Genomic DNA, 22,796 nt, shown 5'->3' with positions numbered 1-22,796 from the left:
TAGAAGGAAGTATTTCTTTTCCTTTCTCCATTGTTCTTAATTCACTTTTCTTTTAAAGGCCTCAATTCAGCAAGACATTTGAAACACCTAAACACATATGTAAGTATTTTAGTAGAGGTATGTCTAGGTGAGTTGAATTAAACCTTGTATTTCAATGAACAGCGTGGCGGATGGTGCCCATGCTTCTCTTTTGCAAAAATCTTGCTCCCAGGCTATCTGTTCTTTCTGCCCTGTTCATACAATTTCTTTCTTGCCTCAGTGTTTTCCTTTTCTGACTTCTCTCCACACAAAGAGCTCTATTTGCTTGTGATGGAAAACCAAAATGGAGGATCATCTATTCACAGCCTGCTCCAGACCCTAGTCATCTTGGTGTTAATATATGCATTGACTCCAATGTTCTTCAGATGGGAGAAGCCCTTTGTACATGGTGGTGAGTGGCCTGTGTCTAGAAGCTGAACACAAAATGGCAGAAGCCAACTCAAATGGTTGCTATTTGAGTCAGTTGGAAAACGAAGGAGTTTAAAAATTTGATATTGTTTCCAGGATGCTGATCACAGTCATCTGGTGGTGGTGTAAATACCGCACATATGTTTTGCTTCTTTTTGTGTTCTCTCTGTTAATTCTGTTCACCGGAATTAGTAAAATTTTGCAATACAGAAAGAAAAGTCAGGCAAATGCTGACGACTGCATGTAAAGTCTAGACATTAGGCAATTATCCATGATTCTTCACTCACTGTCATACAAGGAAATGAGAAAACATAAATTTATGCTGGTCCTAGACTTGCCTTTTACGTGGAAAAGAGAAAAGGAGACTAACCTTTTGGAAAAGTCCTTCAGGGCATGGGAACTGGGGCTTCTGCTATTCTCTGCTTTCGAGAAGATAGCACATCCCCACCTGAGGCAGTCCTCGGTGTATGATGTGCTCAGGATTTGGCCAGGCTTGAGCCTATTACTTCTATACTGCATTACTAAAATATATGAGGATCAAACTTACTTTCTGCACGAAAGCCATACATGGTACCCTCTGGATCACTCCAGACTGGCACTTGGAGTAATCTGAATTGTCCTTTTAGCTAGATGATAGTTTCAGGGGCTTTCCGTTATGTTTTTTAAAGCCCTGTTACTAAATATCTTGCACATGGTTAAAAATGCATTCAGGGAGGACCTTTGAACATTAAAAAAACAGAGTGGAGTCTAGTGTGTTACATACCGAAACAGGGGGCACAGAACAGCTGCTGAGACATCTTCTGTCACATATCTTGAAAGTCTGAAGAATAACTACATCATTTAGGGCTATCTTCATTTTCAGCTTGTGCAGACAGCAATAAGTACTTGCACTTGAAGTTACAATCTAGTTAGTTCATGCTAGCTCAAGTTAGAATTCCACTCTGTTGGGGATTTTTGTTTATTTTTCCCTTTGCTGCAGGTTGAAATGAAACTTTTATTTCCTCCTGATGATGACTCTGACATGGCAATGATGCCTTCTGGAGCGAAAGCCCTATCACTCTTGTTTCCTAGAGGAGCTGAGCATCATAGCAACAGCAACTGTACTTCTCAGTGCCCAGTGCGGTGATATGGGAGAAGAAAAAGGCTTCTAGCACTCTACCTTCCCTCTGCAAACATGCAAAAATAGCCTAAAACATACTCCAGTACCGATATAAAACATATTTCCCTTTTTTATAAACTGCAATTAGTATCAATAGGAATTCTGCACTTTAATCCTATTGTTGACAGAAAAAAAAAAAAGACATCAAGCCCTAGTTTTGTACCTGGTATCTGATCACTAACATTAATGGAATTTCCACACTGCCCAAATATGACATGCATCCGGTGGACACTTATTTGACCAGCACACGTCAAGAGAGACTTTCCTATGCTTTTGATTTGTAAAAAGACTGGTGAAAAAGTCCCAACGGCAACAAACAGAATGGGCCTTAGAAACACTAGTCTAAGCACCTTCTCTTTGAAGGCTGCTTCCCATACATCTTTTGCACTTTAAAAACTCTCCACCTCAAAATTGACCCTAACACTGATGTCACCTGTTGTGAAGTTTGTTTTATACTTGACAGAGAATGACACAATATTCCTAAAAATACAAACAAGTGCTACTGAGGACTGAAAGACTGTCCAGCAATGTTCCTTAAAGACAACAGTGGCTATAACTGAAATAACAAATGATAAAAATGAACACCTATTATTTGAAAGTCACTGAGAAATAAGGCATGAATTAAGATTGCCCCATTAAAAAGAAAAGCTGGACGCACATTCCAGTGACCACAGAAGACTTTATTTGGACAGGCTTGGCATCTTCTTCCCTCACAGCTGAAAGACTCCACTAAAGGCTATGAAAGATCTTCCTAATCACTTATCATTTTAAATTGGTGACTACCCCTAGAACAAAAAAAATACATCTGAAATTTGGGTAATATGTCTGGAAATGGAAAGGGTCTCTCTTCTTCATGTCTCTTCGCATCAGCTATATGCCAGCAGGTTTATATAACTGAGGACCAACTGCTTTATTTCCCATACAAAGTCCCATTCCGAAAACCTTCCCACTATTTGAGTGGGTTTTGCCTATGTATTGTTGCTATCCATTTCACCTGGAGGATCGTGTTTTATAATTGCCCCACCAAGATGAAATGCAGAACTATTCTGGAGCTTGAAAGGACAAATACCTTTGTCATAGGTTCAAAACAAGACTTCTTGGGAACCTGGAGGCAATGCTGCTCAGAAACATTTCAGACCTTCCCAGGGCTTTCAGAGAGGCAGTGGGACCAATGATCTCAGATTAAGCTTGTGATGTACACCTTCTTCTAATATCATTCATTTCCTAGCTTTGCTTAACAGCAGTTTATGCACCCAAGAATTGCTGTCCCAGTGCTCAGAATATGCTAAGCCATTCTGACTGCTCTGCCAAGGCATTCTTATACTCTCTGACTTACAGCTCTTGCACACAAACACTCTGTCATTTAACCATTTGTGGATGGCATAAATAAATAATTTTTAAAAAGAGGAAAAATGATGGCAAGATCCAGCTCTCCACAAAAGCTCTCACTTGTTTCAGTAGAAATGATCAAACAAAGCTTGGCCTTTGTTCAAAGTTATTCATTCTATTAGTATGGAAGGAAAAGAAAATAATATAACAAAACAGCTACAAAAGGTCCAATTATCACATTTTTTACCAGATCAGCTCATAATCCAGATTTCATATTACTCTCATTGCTAACAGCTTTTGTACAAAACAGCCAAAGGAAACAAGCTTTCATAAGAACTGTGCTGATCACCTGTTGGGCATGAGCACATTTTTTGTTTCAGAAATATCTTTGTTTCTATTTCAATAAACTACACCCAGCCAACACGGCAAGCCTCAAATTTTATGTATTTCTAAACCTAACAAAATCATGAAATTAATTAGGGTAGTCTTCCTTGAAGACTTCATAAAAGTACTACTTCTTTTATTCCTCTCTCTCTCTACTATTCCCTTTATCAAACTGCATAGAGTAGAATTTAAACCCAGCTACTACATAGTCTGTTGAGTTTCCCTAGGCATGATCTTACTTTACAGAATGTATGAGAGTTTAGAACATGAGGAGTGCAAGATTGAACACTAAATTAGGTTTTAGAATCTGCTGATTATTGATTAAAACTTTCATTGAGTTCAAAGGGTATGTGATGAATTACACAGAACCAATCCCACAGGACATTGAAAGACAGATTTAAAAAATAAAAATAAAAAACCCACCCACCATAAAATAAAAATGAAAAACGTCTCAAACACAATTACAGCAAGAATACTGGCCCCCACCCTATGTTAATAGGAATCAGCATAGCCCTGGAGTTCCACGGATTGGCTTTCACCAAGAACTGGGTCTGCAGGGCGAAATCTTCTGCAACATTACTTGGATTTTATTCTGGTGCAACTGCTTTCTCTGCAATTCACTGGCGCCTGAGCTACAGCTGTGTAGCTAACAGGCAAAGCAGTGAGCCAGATTCTCCCACTACTTATTGTTTTTAAATTGGTTTATCTCTACTGACTTCAGTGCATTTGCTGTTGAACTACAGTAGCCTATTAAACAAGAGGACAATTACGTCCATTGATTTCGACGGGAATTTTGTCTGGACGTATGGAGTGACAGCAGAATGCAAGATCTGGTTCTTTATTTTAGGACTGTGTTCTTTTTCTGGTTTAGTTTCTCATCCCAAAGATGCCCTGACCACTGCACTCCTGATTTCTTAAGCTGTTTTTGGCAGAACTTTGAGATAAACCAGTGTAATTAATATATTTATAATAGTCAAAGGAAAGTGCTTGAAAATTATGTTCCTCTGAAGCCTTAGACACACAAGTGCAGATTTGCTGGGGTTCTCTTTCATCATCTGTAGAGAAACCCACAAAGCAGAATCTGAGAGTCAATGAGTCATTATCAGGCATCAGCGATACATCTACCAGAGACTCTCCTTCAGATTTCTCCCCAAATTACAAAACTTGTCTGATTTGAATGCTGGAAAAAGGGGTGGTTACTTTCTCAGATCTGTCCCACAGATTTTCAGTCACACAAAACTTGAGCAATATCTCTTTGCACCAGATACTTCAGGGTAACATCAGTTAAAACACATAAATAAAGACAGTTACAGTGTGAAAAATAAAGGCAAAATTAATTGGAGAGAAAGAAAAGCAGATTAAATGGGAAGAGGCCAAATAAGATAGAGCAAGCACAAGTCCAACTGAAAGAAAAACGATGAACAGAGTAACATGAAGAGTTTGGATGGATGAAGCTCTAATAAGGAGACTGACTGACACAAAAGATTTAGTTGATTGGGTTTTTTTGCACGCTTATGAGAAAGCCAACACTGTAATCATACTAAATTAGCATGCACAAGGCTGAAAAAGAATATTTAGTCACCTAACATGAATCTGAATGTAATAAACAGTGACAATTCATCATTGAGTGCCAAGAATGATTTGAATCTCTACACAAGCGAGAAGACCGTCAAAAATGGGAAAAATAATAATTCTAGAGATCATATTGGGTGATAAACAAACACATTCCAACAATAATAATGCTTCATATATTTTTAATGTCAGAGTTTGGCCACTTCACAACCAAAACAAGATATTCTGAGCCACAGCTCAATCTGGGAAAGCACTTCTGCCTTTTTCTGGTTGAAGCACTGTCAGCAGGGAAGACACACGTGTGTTTCTTGTCAGCCAGAGAGACACACACATGCCCGCCCAAACAGAAACTCTAGATGTATTTTTCAAGAAACCCTTCAGTCAATTTCACAACACTACCAAGAGCTATTTAACATCTCTCTTACCTGCACAACAACAACCTGAATGGACACATGATCTGGGAGTCTGATTGGTGCTCGAAAATACTGTGATAATGCAACCAGAAGATGAAGTATTGCTACGAGACTTTTAGCATGAACAGCTGAAATAGATATTAAAAGCACAAGTTAGAAACTGCAAAGTAACCAGGGCACATATTTTTACTTTTTAGGATGTAGGGATTATGGGACTCTTTTCCTCTTGCCACCTGGAGCCAGGGGGCACTTTTAAGGCACCTCTCCTTTACTGGTCTCCTCCTGCTCAACAGGTCATGTGAATGCAGCCCAGTCAGTAATATGCGTCAGCACCAAAGCGTTACTTTTTGCAACATGTCTGGGTGCCATAGGCTTGTGTATATGGAAATCTAAAGCTAATCCAAAAGCCAGATTTTAAGTACAGCAGTTTAAGTGCTGTCTCTGCATTCTCCTTGCCTTTCCTTTATTCCCTTTATTTCAATAAGGATTTATGGACTATCAGAAAGATATTTTTGTACTCATAACATGCACTTATTCATTTTTAAGTGTCACAATGTCTGCAGGATGATAAACGAGCCTATTTTGGCAGAAGCCTTAAGCAATAACTTACTAAACTCAATGACTCAAACATTCCTCATGAAGTTGTTATAGCTCTTGTTATTGAAGCTTTTTCACAGCAGGTTTCATATGGGTAGTTAACACTAGCACGACTTACAAGATATCAAAAGCCATACTGTAGAAAATCCTCAATCAAGTATCAAACCATTGGCATGAAAGCGAATAATTTCTAATTCTTATTATTGCCTTTCTTCTTCTTCTGTTTTGTTTTTGCATTTATAACCTTCCCCAGAGTAGTATTCCTAAATGATCTTTGATAGCTACAATACAGTGCACTTATGTTCTTTGTACTTGAACTAACCAATAACTACTACCTTACCAATAACTACCAATAACTACCAATAACCAATACCTACTACCTTACTACTACCTGGTAAAGCAGGATCAGATTCACTGAAATATCCTTCTTCATTACGTTCCAATGCAAGTCTCAACTCTGCCGTGGAGATGCTCATTCATATAAAATTTGGCATCGCTGTCAAATTTGGCTGGGGTGCCAGTGGTCACGGATGAGGTGCTTTAGCAGAACACTAAAAAGATGTCTGTCTGCCTAGGACTGGTGTGTGCTACAGCTGGCTCCAGCTGCTGCTGCCTATCTCTACTTTAGCTCTAAAACACATCTAAAACATGAAATTAAAACTAGAATTTAAATTGTCAGGCCACTCCAAACACCCTGCCTCCAGCTGCATAACAGAGAATGGAAAAAACCTGGGGGGAGGTTGAAGAGAGATGGGGACAGAACACTCAGTGGGACCACACAAAGGGGAAAGTCAGAGAAGCCTAATGTTCACTCTTCCTTCCTCGAGCTATTTCTCTCCCTCTCACTAATCTGTTGTGAATGGAATGGGATACAAAACAGCTCAGCTCAAGACAGGTATAGGAGACAGGGAAACTGCTATATACTGGCCACCAGTGTGAAATGGATCTGGATACCAAACTTAAAACAGATTAAGAGGCCTAATTTGCTAAAACTGCTGATAACCTGCTTTCTGCAACACGTATGCACTAAAAAGTCTTGTGTTGGGCCATTGAGAGTATTTCTATTAGATATTACTATGTTCATTTTTAATACAGTAAAACAGGAAGGGTGCAGTCTGAATCTTGATGATAGTTTTGTAATCAAAATCGGTGGTTCAGATTTAGCCTTAAACGATCAGAAACATTATTCGTATCTATGCTGCAAATTTTACACAAAGAGGGAGCCCTTGGACCTAAGCCTCCTTCCGCCTATCTTCTACATTTATGCAGGTACTTGCCCGTTTCAGCAAACCAATTTAGTAACAGAAAACCTAAGCTGGTATGCATATGGACTTAAGAGCAGAAATGCCATACTTTGACAGACTCTGAAAAGACAGTTTATTTAAATTGGAGGTTGAGCACCAGTAAAGAGAGTAGAGTGTACCACATCTGGATGTGCCCTGCAGAGCAGCTCATACCATAAATACCAGGCTTCAGCCTTCCGTTATCACTGAGTATTTCAGAATTCCAGATAGCGGCTATAAACTCTTGGCTGTCAACAAATGAGAACAGCATAGAAAACACACAACTTACAATCAACGTTCCACTTAATGCTTCTTGGAGGGAGCTTAAGGGTTTCATTGATCTTTTCAAGTACTGTCTGTAACTTCTGTTTCTGAGCAATCTCAGACTGCGTAACTTCAGCAACATTCAGCTTTTCACTTTCAAGTTTCTCTGAAATGATAATGGAAGAAAAAACAGAAGAAAAACCACCATCAACTCCATGAAGAACATAAAGACATACCATGCACCCAGATGTACATTCAAAAGATATTAGACTTCCTAGTTTTTAAATTATCTGCTTTTCCTTGCAGAGCCACTTTCCTCCACACTTCTGAACTCCTAAAGATATAGCTCACATTTTCCCTTTATTTACCCATTGCCAAGGGGAAGGCCAAGCATTAATGAAAGCCACACTACTGGCTAACAAATATTTGCTTCAACTCCCTTTAGGGAACACCAGACTCTAAGGTAAGGCCTATTACTTCTATTGCTGCTGGATAAAGGGTATTCTGTATGCAAGTGGCTTGTACAGCAGACCATCAAACCTAGGAAACAAATACCAACTTTAAGAAGATTTGTTTCATCACTCTCAGCTTCCCGGCTTTTCCCTCAGACTCAGGAGATTTAAAAATTTTACTTGGCCCATTTGTAATAAAAGTGAAGTGACATCATATTCATAGAGATGGAGGATGCATCCAAGAAATGCGACCAAGTATTTCTGGAGGTATGAAAACAACTAAAACCTTAGGCAATTTCTTTCTATGAAACCACAGCCCTTTTCTGCACTCAAAATTTGCAGTAGTTTTTAAAATACTTTATGAATTGGTTTGTTAATAATTAGTACAGATTGCTAGGTATATACATACATGGCTTAGTGTTTACCATTAAACAGGAAGCAAAGAATATTTAGCAATAACAGCTCCCTGATAACAACACCAGAAACAAAATGCTTGGTCGCCTATCAATTTACTTCTATGAAAAAATATCTTACTAAGCTTGGTAAGAGCTGATCTTGTTCTCATCAAAGCCAACTGAATATCTTCCCAAAGAGAGTAAGCCTGAGCTACCAGCCTATGAATCCTGGCTAAGAGACTGCTATCTCCACGGGTTTCTTATGCCTCCACAGAAATCAGTCTGTCCATAGTCTCACAACAAGACCAAAGTCTTTAGTTAGCATAGACCTGATTCCACCGAAATCACTAAGTGCTGGATCAGCATACGCATATTTAGAGTCAGGCTGTATCTGATAGGCAATTTTGGGGTTTTGGGCGAAGTCACTGGAGGTCAGCCCATGAGAATCAAATTGCTCAGTCTGGGGCATATCCAGTCCATCACAATATATTCAATAACTTAACCAGTCATAGAAGGGAATAGTCTGTGTAGTCTTTATTAGAAGTGCTCACATGATGTTTCGAGAATCATTTAAGATACTGAAAAGAAATTTACTGGAGACTTTATGAGCTGTAATAACTAAGAAAATGGCTTCCAAGCCAACAGTAAAAAAGCACATGCCAGCTCTGCATTAGCAGTTTCTTTTCTCTATCTGTTTCTTAGCTGAAGCTCAGTTTGCAGTCCACTGGGTACCATTACCTCAGTAATGTTAAAAGCCAGACATCAAATCAGAAAGAAATTCCAACTTTCCAGAGGAACTTCGCAATGTGAATAAACTATACTATGGAACCAGCAGAGATTAAAAACATCCACCGTTGTACTGAAAATACCCTTGCCTTCAAACTTACTTTCCACTTGTAACACGGTTCAGTTTGTACAGCACATATGCAGATAATAAATTTAACTGGAGTGAATACTGTTGCCAAGACAAGAACCCTCCCTCTCTAGCACCCCAGGTAGGCTTTATGCTGTTCTCATCAACTACAGAGCACCACACATTGCACTGTAGCTATAAGGATTGTGCATACAGCCTACTGCTCAAGGGTCTCATAATACAATGCTATTTTTATATCACTTAGTGGCATAAATGTAAGATGATACCAAGGCTCCTAAGTAGAAACAAGTGATCCACTTACTGACAAAGTGGCCCAACAGCATGCACATATATTTCTTTCTTACCAAATAATTTCTGCAATACTTGTCCATCATACAGGTCTTCAGCCAAGTCTTTCACAATAATCCTCTCTCCTACCAACACATCATTAATCCAGTCAATTAATACCTATATGGGAAACACAAATTTGGCAGTATTATACACTATTCACTTGCAATTTAAAACATATGTCATTTTGTACAATGATGAAAATATTTAGCAGAAAGAATACCAAAGCTGCAATGGCTCAAAATACAAATCAGTCTGAAATGCCATCAGAAGAAAACAGGAAGGACTTAGGAAGGACTCTTCTAAGGTGGCTGTGTCAATGCACCACAATGTCTAGACAAATACTGGGCTGATGCAGTGCCTTCTGGAGTGAAATCTGTCCTTTGCTTTCAGTAGTATTTTAACATCTTACTGTGAAGCAAAAGGTGTTGAAGTCGATTCTAATGAAGCTTTCTGCTAAAGTTCTAACCCCAAGAATCACAAAGACTACAAGGGAAGTCAGTGTGATCTTAGATTGCGGGTGGGATAGTACTAAGAAACTGGACTCAGGATTTTAATCCAAATTCTTAAGTCTCACTGTGCCATATCTAGAGAAAGATACTACAACAAATAACCTCCCCATTTCACTGGGATGTAAACACCATGTGGTTTCATTTAATTAGTATCTAAACAGTGCTTTGAAGTGTTCAAATGAACAGGACTAGGGAGGTGATCGTGCCCCTGTACTCGGCACTGGTGAGGCCGCACCTCGAATACTGTGTTCAGTTCTGGGCCCTTCACTACAAGAAGGACATGGAGGTGCTGGAGCGTGTCCAGAGGAGGGCAACGAAGCTGGTGAAGGGCCTGGAGCACAAGTCTTATGAGGAGCGGCTGAGGGAACTGGGACTGTTTAGTCTGGAGAAGAGGAGGTTGAGGTGAGACCTCATCGCGCTCTACAACTACCTGAAAGGAGGTTGTAGCGAGGTGGGTGTTGGTCTCTTCTGCCAAGTGACAAGCGATAGGACGAGAGGAAATGGCCTCAAGTTGCGCCAAGGGAGGTTTAGACTGGACATTAGGAGAAATTTCTTTACTGAAAGAGTGGTCAGGCCTTGGAACAGGCTGCCCAGGGAAGTGGTTGAGTCACCATCCCTGGAAGTATTTAAAAGACGTGTAGATGAGGCCCTTAGGGACATGGTGTAGTGGGCATGGTGTGTTGGGTTGACAGTTGGACACGATGATCTTAGAGGTCTTTTCCAACCTTAATGACTCTATGATTCTATGAAAGAGGTAGGGACAGCATTAAAAAATAGTTTCACTTTCCAGAAAGTGTTTACATGCTTTTCATTACCTTCATTAGTTCTTGTAATTTTGGGTCATTTCTTGAATTTGGATCAACCATTGTTCGGACTTCATTTTCCTCTGGAAGGTTTAAAAGAAAGAAATTAGAAACTATTACAGGCATGACACTTTATTTTACATCAAGCTTTTATGTTGAGATGTAAAATTGTTGTGAATTACCTAGCATAGTGTCCTCAGGGTCTAGTTCGAATGGAATTGGACTGAGAGGTAAGTTAATGGCATTTATTCCTTCTTCCTGTAATTCAGATACTAGGAAATAAAAAAGAAGAGCTTGGTCAAATTTCAATTCAATTTTACTTACTATTTCACTCTTGCTAAAAGTAGCATTAATTGTCTTAATTTCTTTATAAGAACATGACTCTATTAGATAAGCCACTAGGTGTAATTACAGCAATAAAATATAGCTAACAAAAGTGGGAGGCCCAGCCAACAAACTTTTACTTGAATGAGTAGATTTTTCATGGATAATGGTACTAGAATCAATGCAATTTCCCCAAATCTCTTCCAGGATAAGGCCCATTGTCCTCAAATTTTAAAAGGCTCACTTGCATTTTAACGGTCCTGACATTTTAACATTAATGAATCATTTTAGCTGAGGGAATGATTATTGCTCTCAGCTATGTCACCCTTGCTCTGGAGACGCTTCAAGTTTAGCTACCTCAGAAGAGCTGGGTCTGGCTATATATCCACACAGGAGCTGCCAGACTGATAAACTAGGACTGAAGGTGCAGTCACAGCACACGGCTCCCTCCGTTGTTCAGGTCAGAGACCAGCTGGAGCAGACTGTGGGATGTGTTCTTGGCCTTTCTTTAGCAGAAACCATGGCAGCAGAACACAGGTGTAAGATGATGAACCCTCAAAAGCACCGCCTCAGTGTGAAGTCCAGAGAGGTTGAGAAAGAACTTGGACATGCGAATGGGGAAATAATCCAAAATCCCATAGTTTGGAGATGCCCACAGTTGTCAGGAAATATGGACAAGTTCTTACTCAGCCAAAGTCCCCTAATGCTGCAAAAATCAATGTTCTTGTAATACATGCTCTGAGAACATATGAACAGAGAGAACCAGAGAAGTGTAAAAGCAGTCCTGCCACTAGTTCTGGACCGTACAGGTTCTGTACCCGGTACAGTTCAAAGCAACTGCATTCATGCCTCTGGGTGACCCAAACTTTAATAGGTTACAAAGACAAAACCCTTCCTTCCCTGCACAAACATGCCTCCATAACAGAAGAGAATAAGTACAAACAAGCCAATACACTAATCCTACCGCTTTGGAAGAACACATAGCACTGTGCAGGGAGGGTACCCACTCTGGTGATCAGACAAGTTTGTATCTTGCTTTGTAACCAAGAAATCAGTGCAAACCTGATTTACCAAACCAGGAAAGAGGGTCGCTGTCTTATGACTGACAAGTAAGTAATGTTGTTTTGACCACTCATTTTCCAGTACAGACTTTCAATAGAATTGGTTGTTAGCACAACTGTTCCAGTCAGAGTTTAAACTTAAATAACTTAATTCAGCCATCCTACATGTGGCCTAAAGATTCAAGTAGCTGTATACACCTTCTGACGTGAACTAAAATATATGATTTACGTGCAGATGCAGATTCACCATCTAACATTTCAGATTTACTACCTGAAGCTTTCCTCAGTTTATTTTGAAAATTACAGAAACAATTTAGGTTCGGAGAAAACAGAAAAGTAGAAAGTGACAGTAAAGATCTTGTGTTTTGTTCCTGGCCCCGTGACTGCCTCAAAAGTTAGCTTTTGGAAAAGTTTTACCCCTCTGCCTTAACTTCCTGTGTGCAGTAAGTACAGCTAAGTTTTACATGAACACTGTGAGTCAGTTGGTGTGATAACAGTACTTAAAACTTCCCAAATATTTTCTACGCTTTGTGAAATGTTTTGTGCTCTACCAGATGAAATGCCTGTGCATGTTTCAAGAGTCTGTGTAGCTGTATTCGGGCATCTATCTAAGATTCATAGCAATAACGGCTGTTAGAATGCTTATTACTTTTAATTGTACAAAAATAACTCTGAAAAATCCACTACCTTCAATACTGAAACACTAACTTCACTCCATACACTCACCCTGCTTGTGTATCTGTAAAATACAAATACTGAGCAGCTTAAAGAGTCATAAAATAATGTTGACAATAATAGTTCCCTGGATTGCTGTATATCGTCTAAAACTGATGGCTGAGAGCAATGGACCAAATTAATCCCTCATGTAACTCCATTGAGTTCTGAGGAGTTATAGCAAGGATGAATTTGGTCTAGCATGTACAATCTCAGGAACTGTTTACACTTAATGGCAATTTTTTGAACTGCTAGCACTCCTTAGAGAAAATCATTGTTGGTTTTATTAACCTCTTTGATTTTTTTTTTTTTTTTTTTCATTTTGGTTCAAAATGGTTATGGGCATAAAAATGTCAGTGGATAGAAAACTTCCATGCGGAGGTCTTTCTGTTCTGAAATGTTTAGTTCATGGAGGACTTCCGCACAAAGGTTCCTAGGCAGAGAATGTTTTTTTCACATCAATCCCAAGAGGGAACACAGAAAATAAAATCTGTTCAAGCCAACTGGCTCCACTGAGCTCTCTTATCCCAAAGGGCTGGATGCTCTGCTTGGGCAAGACACACTGGCGGAAGCAGTCAGCTAATCTTCCCGGTGAAGGACAGTGGGGAAAGCTTTTGGCTCCTCTATCCAGGGAGCAACCCACTGGCAGAGCTTGCCGACACTTCTCCAGGGAGACTGAGCAGACCTTTCAAGGCTGAATGTTTTGTAAGGCCTTCTTTATAAGGCCCACTGAACCTCCCCATTTTTGTCCTCCAATGTGCACAAGTATTATGTTCTACTTTTAATAACATGACCTTCATCGTATTATCAGAGTTTCTGAAAATAAGAGAAAGCAAACAAAAAAACCACTATATCTTTGCATGAAAAGGGAACATAAAATACAAATAAAATAGTAATAAATATACATGAGAAACTAATACATTGATCTGTTCTAGAATGCAAGTGTTGTATTTATTGTACAGCAGGGGCTAAGTCCTGCTTTGCTGTATGCAGGTATACACAAGTGGTGGTCTTGATCCCCCAAGCAGCTCACCTGAATTGCATACATTTCTCACACCTGCCTGAGACATGTGCAGAACCTACCCAACATACTTCCAGATAATCCAAAGATCCAGATGGATCCAGTTTGTCAGAGAGGACAGCTCCTCTCCAGCCACTGCATTCTGCAGTGCACAACCCATGCCCAAGGTTGGTATTAGTCCCATAATAAAGACTTCTCCTGCCCTCCTGTCCCCTACAAGCAAAAAACATGATGGAGAAACCCTGAGCCTCATAGTATCTTTTTCATTTCTTTCCCAATACTGAAAAGACTGAACTACAGGTTAATAATACTACTAAAAGGAGCAGGTAAGAACACATGCATTATATGAAGTTGTATGTAAAGGGAGAGAAAATGTATTATGTAGTATAGCCTCACTTTCTAAGAATTTCCATCAAAAAAGTTCCATGACAAACCACTATTATACACTTAGGTGTTTATAGAGGAACCACAAAAATGTGATTGAGGTTAAGAGTTTGCATACCACAGTTTCAGCAGAGGAATCCATTTTTCAGCTGCTTTTCATTAATTTGTTTTAATTAATTTTCATTAAAATCACTTCAGCAATTTAGTATTTTAATAAAAACAAAGCACACTGGTTTGGGACAATTTTTGCAGCAGCTGAAATTAAAATTTCATTAAACACTTCGAGGAATGACTTGGAGCATCAGTGTAAAGACCCAGGAAAGGAGGAGGGGACATAGCTGCAACAGTTCATCTACAGCACACCAGTTGCCAGGAGCCAGATCAGTGCACTGGGACCTGTGGCAGCTCCTCTGAGGGACAGTATCCACAGTTTCTGCTTGACATCAGGCACGCTTGGCCACTGGATGACCCCAGCAATTAGAGTTAAGAGCACCTTCCTGTTCTCACCCTCTGCTGCAGCCCAAATACAGCCCAGTGCGTCGGCCACCATCGGGCTTGTTCTCGTCATGCTTATATTGGCATGATTAGGGACTTCATCCTTTTGGACGTCAGAGGAAAATCCAGTCCTTCATGCTTTTTTTATAGTCACCATGCTGAGTGGAACTGGGAGTTGAATGTGCTTTTAAAGCAAGACCCTTAAAAGCAACAGAGTTACACGTGGCCCAGACAAATCTCTGTGGACTGGCAATGTGAAAGTCCCAGTTTTAACTCTGGATAAGGAATGGACACTTCTGCTCAGACTTCTGATTCAGCTCCCTGTGCCAAATTTGTTATGATGTAATCAAGTGCAACTCCACTCCTATCAGCTGTCAACAGACTTCCTCCTATCATGCCAGCACCAAATTTGGCCCCAGAGCTGGGGAGCCCACAAGCTTGTATCAACAGCAACTACAGCAGCTATTTTAAGCTGGATAGAGTTCTTACTGTTTTAGATGCTCTAGGATTACAAGGTCATAAACCTATGCTATCAAATCCATGCGGGTGCTCTGAGCCAGACTTTGCCCTTTGATGCGTGCATCCAACTGCCATTGAAACCGTTGGATGCCGAGCACATCTGAAAGTGGAGTATTGCCCATACGGTTTAAATTGGCTTAATTCCTCTAGTACATGCAGCCTGTTGCGCCACATTGTATTTATTAGACAGTTTCATTTGGGTTTTTTACTTGTTTATTTTGTGTGCTGAAGGCTTTTTGCTGCCCTGTTTAGTATTCAGGGCTTAATGTTATTCCGATTTGAATAAAACACATCTTATTATTTAACTGAGCTCAGAAATGCCACATCACCCAATGCACTCTCTGTGGTTTAGACATATTTTAGCATATCTATCCAAAGAATCATAAAATAAATACAGCAAGATGTAGTGTTAAATGGTCTCTCCTCTGAGTGCTACAGCCATGTCTTTCCATATAATTGATTCCTTACTTACAAAACTAAAATTACTCAAGTGCTACAACACTAACGGATCGATTCTGAAAGTTTGTGATTAACTAGAATGGAACCCTAATGTTGGAGAGCACAGTGACACAATGCTTCTAATCTCAATCTTTCAAAATTAGGAGATTTAAATATATGCATATACACCTACATAAATATATACACACACACTTCTGCAGTTCTTTAACTTCCTTTCTTTAACGTAAGGCTTTTCCATTCAAGGTCTTCTCTGCCATTTTTAAGGTTGCAAGTACTTTAGTTAGGTGTTTGTTTGTTGTTTTTTTTTTTTGTGGAAGCTGAGATTTGTTGACATTCACATGACTCTAGAAGTTTAAGCTTTCTATAAAAAGTCAAAGGACAAACTACCTGATACTATAAACTACTATGGTAGACAGTAGCTTTATGTGCCGTGTCTCTATCTTAAGCTACTTTTTCCTGGAACAAGCACAACTTGGAAGGCTAGCTGCAGACATCATATTGCCAGAGTAACACTGGATATTTGTACATACACCCACATTCAAACATGCATGCATATGCTACATATGTTTATGTATGCAGCCAGAAATTACAGCCAGTTTAGAAAAATGCTGATTTTCAATAAGAAATGTCTTTACGGAGAGAAATATCCACTCACTTATTATTTCTCTCTTGTACGGAGAGAAATATCCACTCAATTATAGTTGAGCCAAATTTACATGAATCGTTTTTGGGTGCAAATTTCTGATAAATACTCATGACCTTGATGGCTTGCTTTTGTAACCACTTGTGCACGAGAGCAGCTTTACTTCTACTGACATGGTAGTCTGCGATGCAGACGTGAGTGTCAATGACTGTATCCGCACAGATTTCAGTCAATTTATGCTGATTTATACCAGCATATATACCAGCACACTCTCTGGCTCAGTGTGATTCCTATTCCCCCTCATATAGTCCAGTTTTATACCCTGATATAATTCCAGTGGAGTAATCCTGAATTTGTACTGGCAAATGTGAGGAGAGATCCAAATTACCTAAGATGGTCAGAGAATGAGAGAAAAAACAGCAAAAGCATTTTAAAAAAATCCTAGTTTAAGCTTTTACAGAATGATACTATTTAGTCAAGCAAACTTATGCAATTGCTTTCTGGGCCATGCATCCAAAATGTTATTTTCTAATGCTTGTGTGTGTGCATCTTATAAGTCCACAAAGGGAAAAGAAAATATTAATCTAAAATGGTACTGCCTAATTTTCTTGAATACATAATTCATCCAATATGGATTTTGGCAGCTCAGCTTTAACTCCGAAACAAAAGAAATCCACACAAAAGACAATAAATCTGCATTACACATGGTACTAAAATGATCCAATGGATTTATAGATGTTTACAAGTTTGCAGAGTGTGACACAGCGTCCACCAGAAATTTGATATTCACAGCACAAAACATCATAAACATATGTCTGCAACTACAAAGAGGCCTTTTTATGTGGGGATCATTGTTAAAATTGTCTTCAGAACATAAACCTTAAGTTGTAAATGCTACTCCCCATTTATTCTCCAAGACATAACAAATGAGGAAAGAAAAGCAGAGATATGTTTGTAATTGAAAATGTTTCTCAGGAAATGATCTGTACAGGAACATCATTCTCATTCCATTAACTGCTGACTCCAAGCCAACCATTTGTAAAAGTAAATAAATATGCAAACTGGCTGACAACAATGTGCCTGCCTTTAATGTTACTACATTAGTACCCAGTCTCCAAAAAAGAATCTATTTTCTTTTCTCATTTCTCCATTAAACCAAACATGGCATACACACAAAAGAACGGGAGAAATGCTGTTCACAAAAAAGAATGGGAGAAATGCTATAATTTAATTTTCGTGTATGCAATACAAATTAAATGGTTATTGCCTTGAACTTTCTTTAAAGTCCAAAGCTACTCCAAAGTACCTCAGTCAAAAAAAAAACCCCTCCATAGATGGACAAATCTCTGGTCTGAGTAGGTAAAAAACAACAATAAAACAGGGAGCAAACTCAATCCTTTTAAAGAGCACACGTGATTTTCTCCACCATGTCACAAGTAGCTTCATTAAGACTTACATGCTTTCACATTTCATTTGGGATGAAGGTTCCTCCTCAGAATTTTCCCGTAGTTTCTAAGAGGTAACAAGTGCTGCAGTGTCAAGCTAACACAGATGCCAGTCATTCCAGTCATTCCTTCAACACATCCTCTCAACACATCTTTTAAAATACATCAGCAGTATTTGCAGATGTTTTGAAAAGCCTGCCACCCTATAGGAGTGTTTAAAATATCACTGAAAAAACCCAAAAGACAGCGTTGGGAACAAATGGAGACAGGAGTTCAAAGGACACTGATTTTTTTCCCCCACTGAAGAACAAACCGTGCGTATGAGAAATGTTGTGACCATTCCAAGTTCTTAACAAAATGTGCCGCGCTGAATCTGATCCCAGCCTGAAAACTCCTCAAACAGCCTCAGATACATTGGTAAGGTCTTTGAGCAAAAGACACCTGCAGGTTGTTAGCTAGTCTGCACATGGAATCCCTAAATACAAAATATTTTATTGAAACAAATCCTTTGACAGCTAAGATTTCCAATTTATTGAGGTATCTCAGAACTGATTTATTGAGATATCTCAGAACTACATGGGGTGCTTGGGGCTATAGGGAGACAGAAGGGAAAGCATTTGTATCCTCCTCACCAACATTTCTTGAGTTACAACAAATCTGCAGGTAGCAACATCCGGAAGAGAGTCAGACAGACCTCTTGGTCCTAACCCTAACCAAGGGGAGGCAATTGTTCATCCTATATGCTCACCAGCTTGCTGCAAGCTTTTTCAAAATATTGTGGAGTGGAGAACTGATTTTATAGGACTGACTTGCCTCATTCTCTGAATCACCAACCAGCTAATAGTAGCTATTCCAACATCAACAAGAGGCGCTCATGCAGAAAAGACAAAACCAAAGAGCTCTTCCAAGAAGTCTTTCCCAGCTCAACAAGTTCTAGCTATTCCTAAGGGAAAACCCAAAAATAGTTCTTAGGAATGTAAGGGCACGCTAGTAGCAAGCTGAGGATTTCCTGAATTTCTTGCTCTTTTCTTCTTGTGTATATAAGCCTTGTTTTTGAAGGAGAAAAAAATTAAGTGTCAGCTCCACTGCATCTCCATAATCTAGATAACAACAACTTCTTGGAAAAATTAGAAAAATGACTACATTTACTGGAAAGTTAAAGTTCCTTTTCAAGGACTGCAAATTGGTTTATGTATCACACATGGCCACTATTTTCAAACTGTAGTTCCTAGAGCTACTTGTGTTTTAATATAAACATCTGGTCATCTCCAAGGAATGACTTTGTGACAAAGGATCAAAAGATTTGTATTAACTGGCCAAGTATTTCTATATCCCAGAAGGAAAAAACAAAACCAAAACCATCTTAATATCTTCTGAGAGCTCCTCATGCTGCAAGAACTTTCTTTGGTATCAAAGTCAACCAAGATAAAGTTTGAGGGTAACACCAAGGCTGGACAAGCAACACTAGCAAACACAAGGAAGATGGGATAAGAGTGACCCAAAGAAACTAAAATAATAATGGATTAAAAAATGCGGATGTATTACTTATTTGCATAACTGGTAGCTTGCAGTCCATGCTTTGGTACCTTCTGCATCAATCCTGAGCTTCTAACTGTAGGTCTCAGATTCAGTACAACAAATGAGAATTGACCTGTGACATCTAAACCATTTTTTCCCCTCCATTTTAAAGATTTTCAATTTCTTGCTGCATTTAATATTTGTGCCTAACACAGAGATGGTTTCTAAAAGTCTTTGCAGCGTGTCTTAGGGAATTGAAGTTTCTTGTCAAGGACAGAATCAGGATCTAATTTGGGAATTGGGATATAAAGACAGGCCTTCGACATGAAAAAACTAAGCTGTGGCTTTGGGTGGATCAACAGAAACCCAGCTACAACCTTAAAGAAAATGGGCTGGATTTGGTGAAGGGCATAAAAATTAAACCTTCAAACAGCAGAAATATATCTTCTAGCATACAGAAGAATAAACTGCCCTTCGGGGTTCTCTTGACCAATGTGGAGGTTAGCGTGCATTTCACAGCAGAAAAAATTCAGGCTTGGACTGTTACAGAAAGGACTACAGAAAAGGTAAACTTGTTTCCCCATCCTTGTTTCATAGAAGTATGCATCATCAAGATGTACATCTGATGTGTGGAAGCCCTCCTGTTATTACCCAGCTGTACAGTGTGAAGGGTCATTTCAGGGACGGAGAGGAATATATTAGGGCTGCGGCAATCGCTGACTAGAGAGAGGACTTTGGTCAGCTGGCATAAATCACAGTGTGGTGTGATCAATAGTATGGCTGTGGTATTCTCCTAAAACACATTTACACAAAAGTGTAAGATGATGATGCAAGACAGGACTTTGGTAGCTCAAATTGGAAACTATGTTTGGCTTGGGAAAGCAGAGTTAGTTGTCAATTTGCACAGGAATCAAATCAACACTTTCCAGTCTAGGTTCTCAAATCCCTTAATCAGAATTAATTAGTTTAACATCCCACCAACAGAAGAAAATAGCATTATCCCCATTCTGCAGCATAGAAAGTGACGCACTTCTATATTAAGGGATACATTTACATGTTTCCTTTCTGGAGACACAAATTGCACTTGTAAAATGGAAGCTAGGCACTTAAAAATACAGCCTTAAAAACCTGTCTATAATGTTAGACTTAGCCTGACATAGAATGGACAGGAATACCCGTACCTCTTGTTTCCCAAACCCATATCATAGCAAAGAGAACACCCTTCTTTTCATAGAACCAGTAGTAATGATTTTCATCCAGCCCTGTGCCTTGTCCTTCAGGGGCACTGCCTGGTACCCTCCTGTGCGTTCCTGATCTTGCTCATTTCCTTGTAAAACTCAAACAGCTGCTCCAACTTCCAAACGCCCTGTCTCAAAAAAATTACCTTATTGAACTGTTCATCTGATTATGGTGTTCACATGTTTCTTATCACGAAACAAGTTGCAAGCAATGTAAGCACCAGCACTGCAAGGGTAAACCCACAGCTCTGAACTGCACATGCATTGCAACCGTCTTTTCCAAGAGATCTCAAACAAGCTGTAAGTTCGGAGCAGCACTTCCTACAACCTGTCAAGCACTGTCAGACAAGGGAAAAAACTCTGTGTAATACTTTTACCTGTTAAATGCATTTCATGGGTTGCTGTCATTACCAATGTATCAATTTCAGCATGAAAACATTCATACCAATAGTAGCTGTGGCTGTACTTCCTACTTCGCAGGTGAACACACCAAAAATTGCAATTCAAGCATCCAAGTGAATAACCTTAAATGGCTTTTACTTCATAGCACTAACACATTCAGAGTTTCCCAGAAATAATCTGCAGCCTTCAGTTGTTGATGTCATAACTGAGTTTATGTTAATACTCCTATTAGAAAGTGTTTAATACTACAAAATTTTCATTTTAATAAACATGAATATTAAAACTTACCTACTGCATGATACATAGCCCATTTGAAAACTGCTATCTCAAGCATACTTTTGACTACAAATGACAATTTTCCCTGAGTGGAAATTCAGCTGATAAAAATCACTATTTTCACACTGGATCCAGTATTACTTAAGGACTGAATTTGTACCAAACTGAAGTTAATAGAAACACATACTCATATGAAATACCACTAGGATGAAACAGTTAATTCTATTTCACTCATATTGCGGAAATATTTTCATGGAATAGCACTCAAAATTAAAAAATGACTGTATTTTCTTCCTCTTTTACCCAGGAAAAATGAAGCTCGACCAGGGCAAGAAGAAAGTAAACTCCCATTCCTGGCTTCAAAATATTACAAACCAAAAATAACTACCATTGCAAAAATACAAGGTCAGAAAACAATACTGCTAAGTATCACAGAAACAAAGATGAAAAATAACTGAATGAATCGGTCTAGTCTCCTACCTTTAGGGCAAAATGCTCCACAGCCCATCGTAGGGTTGCTGGGCCACCCTCATAGTGCATCACAGGTGTTTGAAGCCCCTTGCTCTGCAGGCCCCTTTGCTGCTGCTCTTCAGAGAAGCTGTATTAGCTTTAGAGCCTGTTTTCCAACAGAATGGTCCAAGCACATCACAACTCTCAGCTCAGAGCATCGCTTCAGAACAAGTGACTGACTGCCTATATAATTTAATATGATGCCACATGAGACTCATAGACCATCTGCAAAAGAAACTAAATCTGCTTTTTGCAGCTTGGTAAGTTGCATTCTGAATGCTGGGATGCAGTTTTGACTGTGTGCTTTTGTTATCAGCCATACAACTGAACAAAATGCTCAAACAGCAAGCGTAAAGCACATGTTTTTACCAATCTCATAGTCCATTTCTGCTGTAGGTAACTTGTACCTCTTCCCCTTACAACTGAATAAAGTCACAATTCCCCTCAAAGCGTAGGAAAGGTCTGGACACAGATGCAATATTGGAAGTGAAATTTCCTTCTTTTTTTTTTTTTTTGTCATGAAACAAAGGCTGGTCAACAAGAGCTACAGAATCCTTGAACCCTGTTGCCAGCATTGAGATGCACATGTGATATGACCAAATTCAGGCCCTGATCACAATATTCCTTTCTCTATAAATGCTCTCCTACTGAAATAATTAGTAAAACTCACATGGAAGGAGAATTAAGCTCTAAACCAGGCAAAAGCAGATAAAAAGCTAAAAAGCAGAGGAAAGGAGAGGTATGAGCCATCAAAAGAATAATAAACTACTGGTAAGAAATGAACTAGTTTTATGGGCTATGGGTCCTTCCAAAGAGGAACAGTAACAAAACAATAATCTAAAGCAATTACTTACTCAGGCTAAAAATCAAATTGCTATGAAGTTTTCTACAGACTAAAACTTTTCAGAAGCTGTAAAATGTTTAAGTGTCTGTTTCAACTTGGAGCAGGATGAGGGAAGTGACACATCCCTGGCTC

The 22,796-nt window shown here is 39.2% G+C and overlaps 1 protein-coding gene across 1 annotated transcript in view; it reads right to left on the bottom strand.

The window, feature by feature from the left end:
- PARVA (parvin alpha) overlaps window positions 1-22,796 on the bottom strand; it is a 69,708-nt gene that overhangs the window by 11,899 nt on the left and 35,013 nt on the right. Inside the window, exons 2-6 of the mRNA XM_075163190.1 lie at window positions 10,994-11,083; window positions 10,824-10,894; window positions 9,514-9,616; window positions 7,474-7,614; window positions 5,317-5,432 (exon numbers count right to left, since the gene is read on the bottom strand). Of these exons, the coding sequence (XP_075019291.1) occupies window positions 5,317-5,432; window positions 7,474-7,614; window positions 9,514-9,616; window positions 10,824-10,894; window positions 10,994-11,083 (521 nt within the window). The remainder of the gene's footprint in view (window positions 1-5,316; window positions 5,433-7,473; window positions 7,615-9,513; window positions 9,617-10,823; window positions 10,895-10,993; window positions 11,084-22,796) is intronic.

This window comes from Calonectris borealis, chromosome 14 (assembly GCF_964195595.1).
Source record: "Calonectris borealis chromosome 14, bCalBor7.hap1.2, whole genome shotgun sequence".
Lineage (NCBI taxonomy): Eukaryota > Metazoa > Chordata > Aves > Procellariiformes > Procellariidae > Calonectris > Calonectris borealis.
Note: the sequence above shows the minus strand (reverse complement) of the source record. Positions and strands in the feature narration are given on the sequence as shown.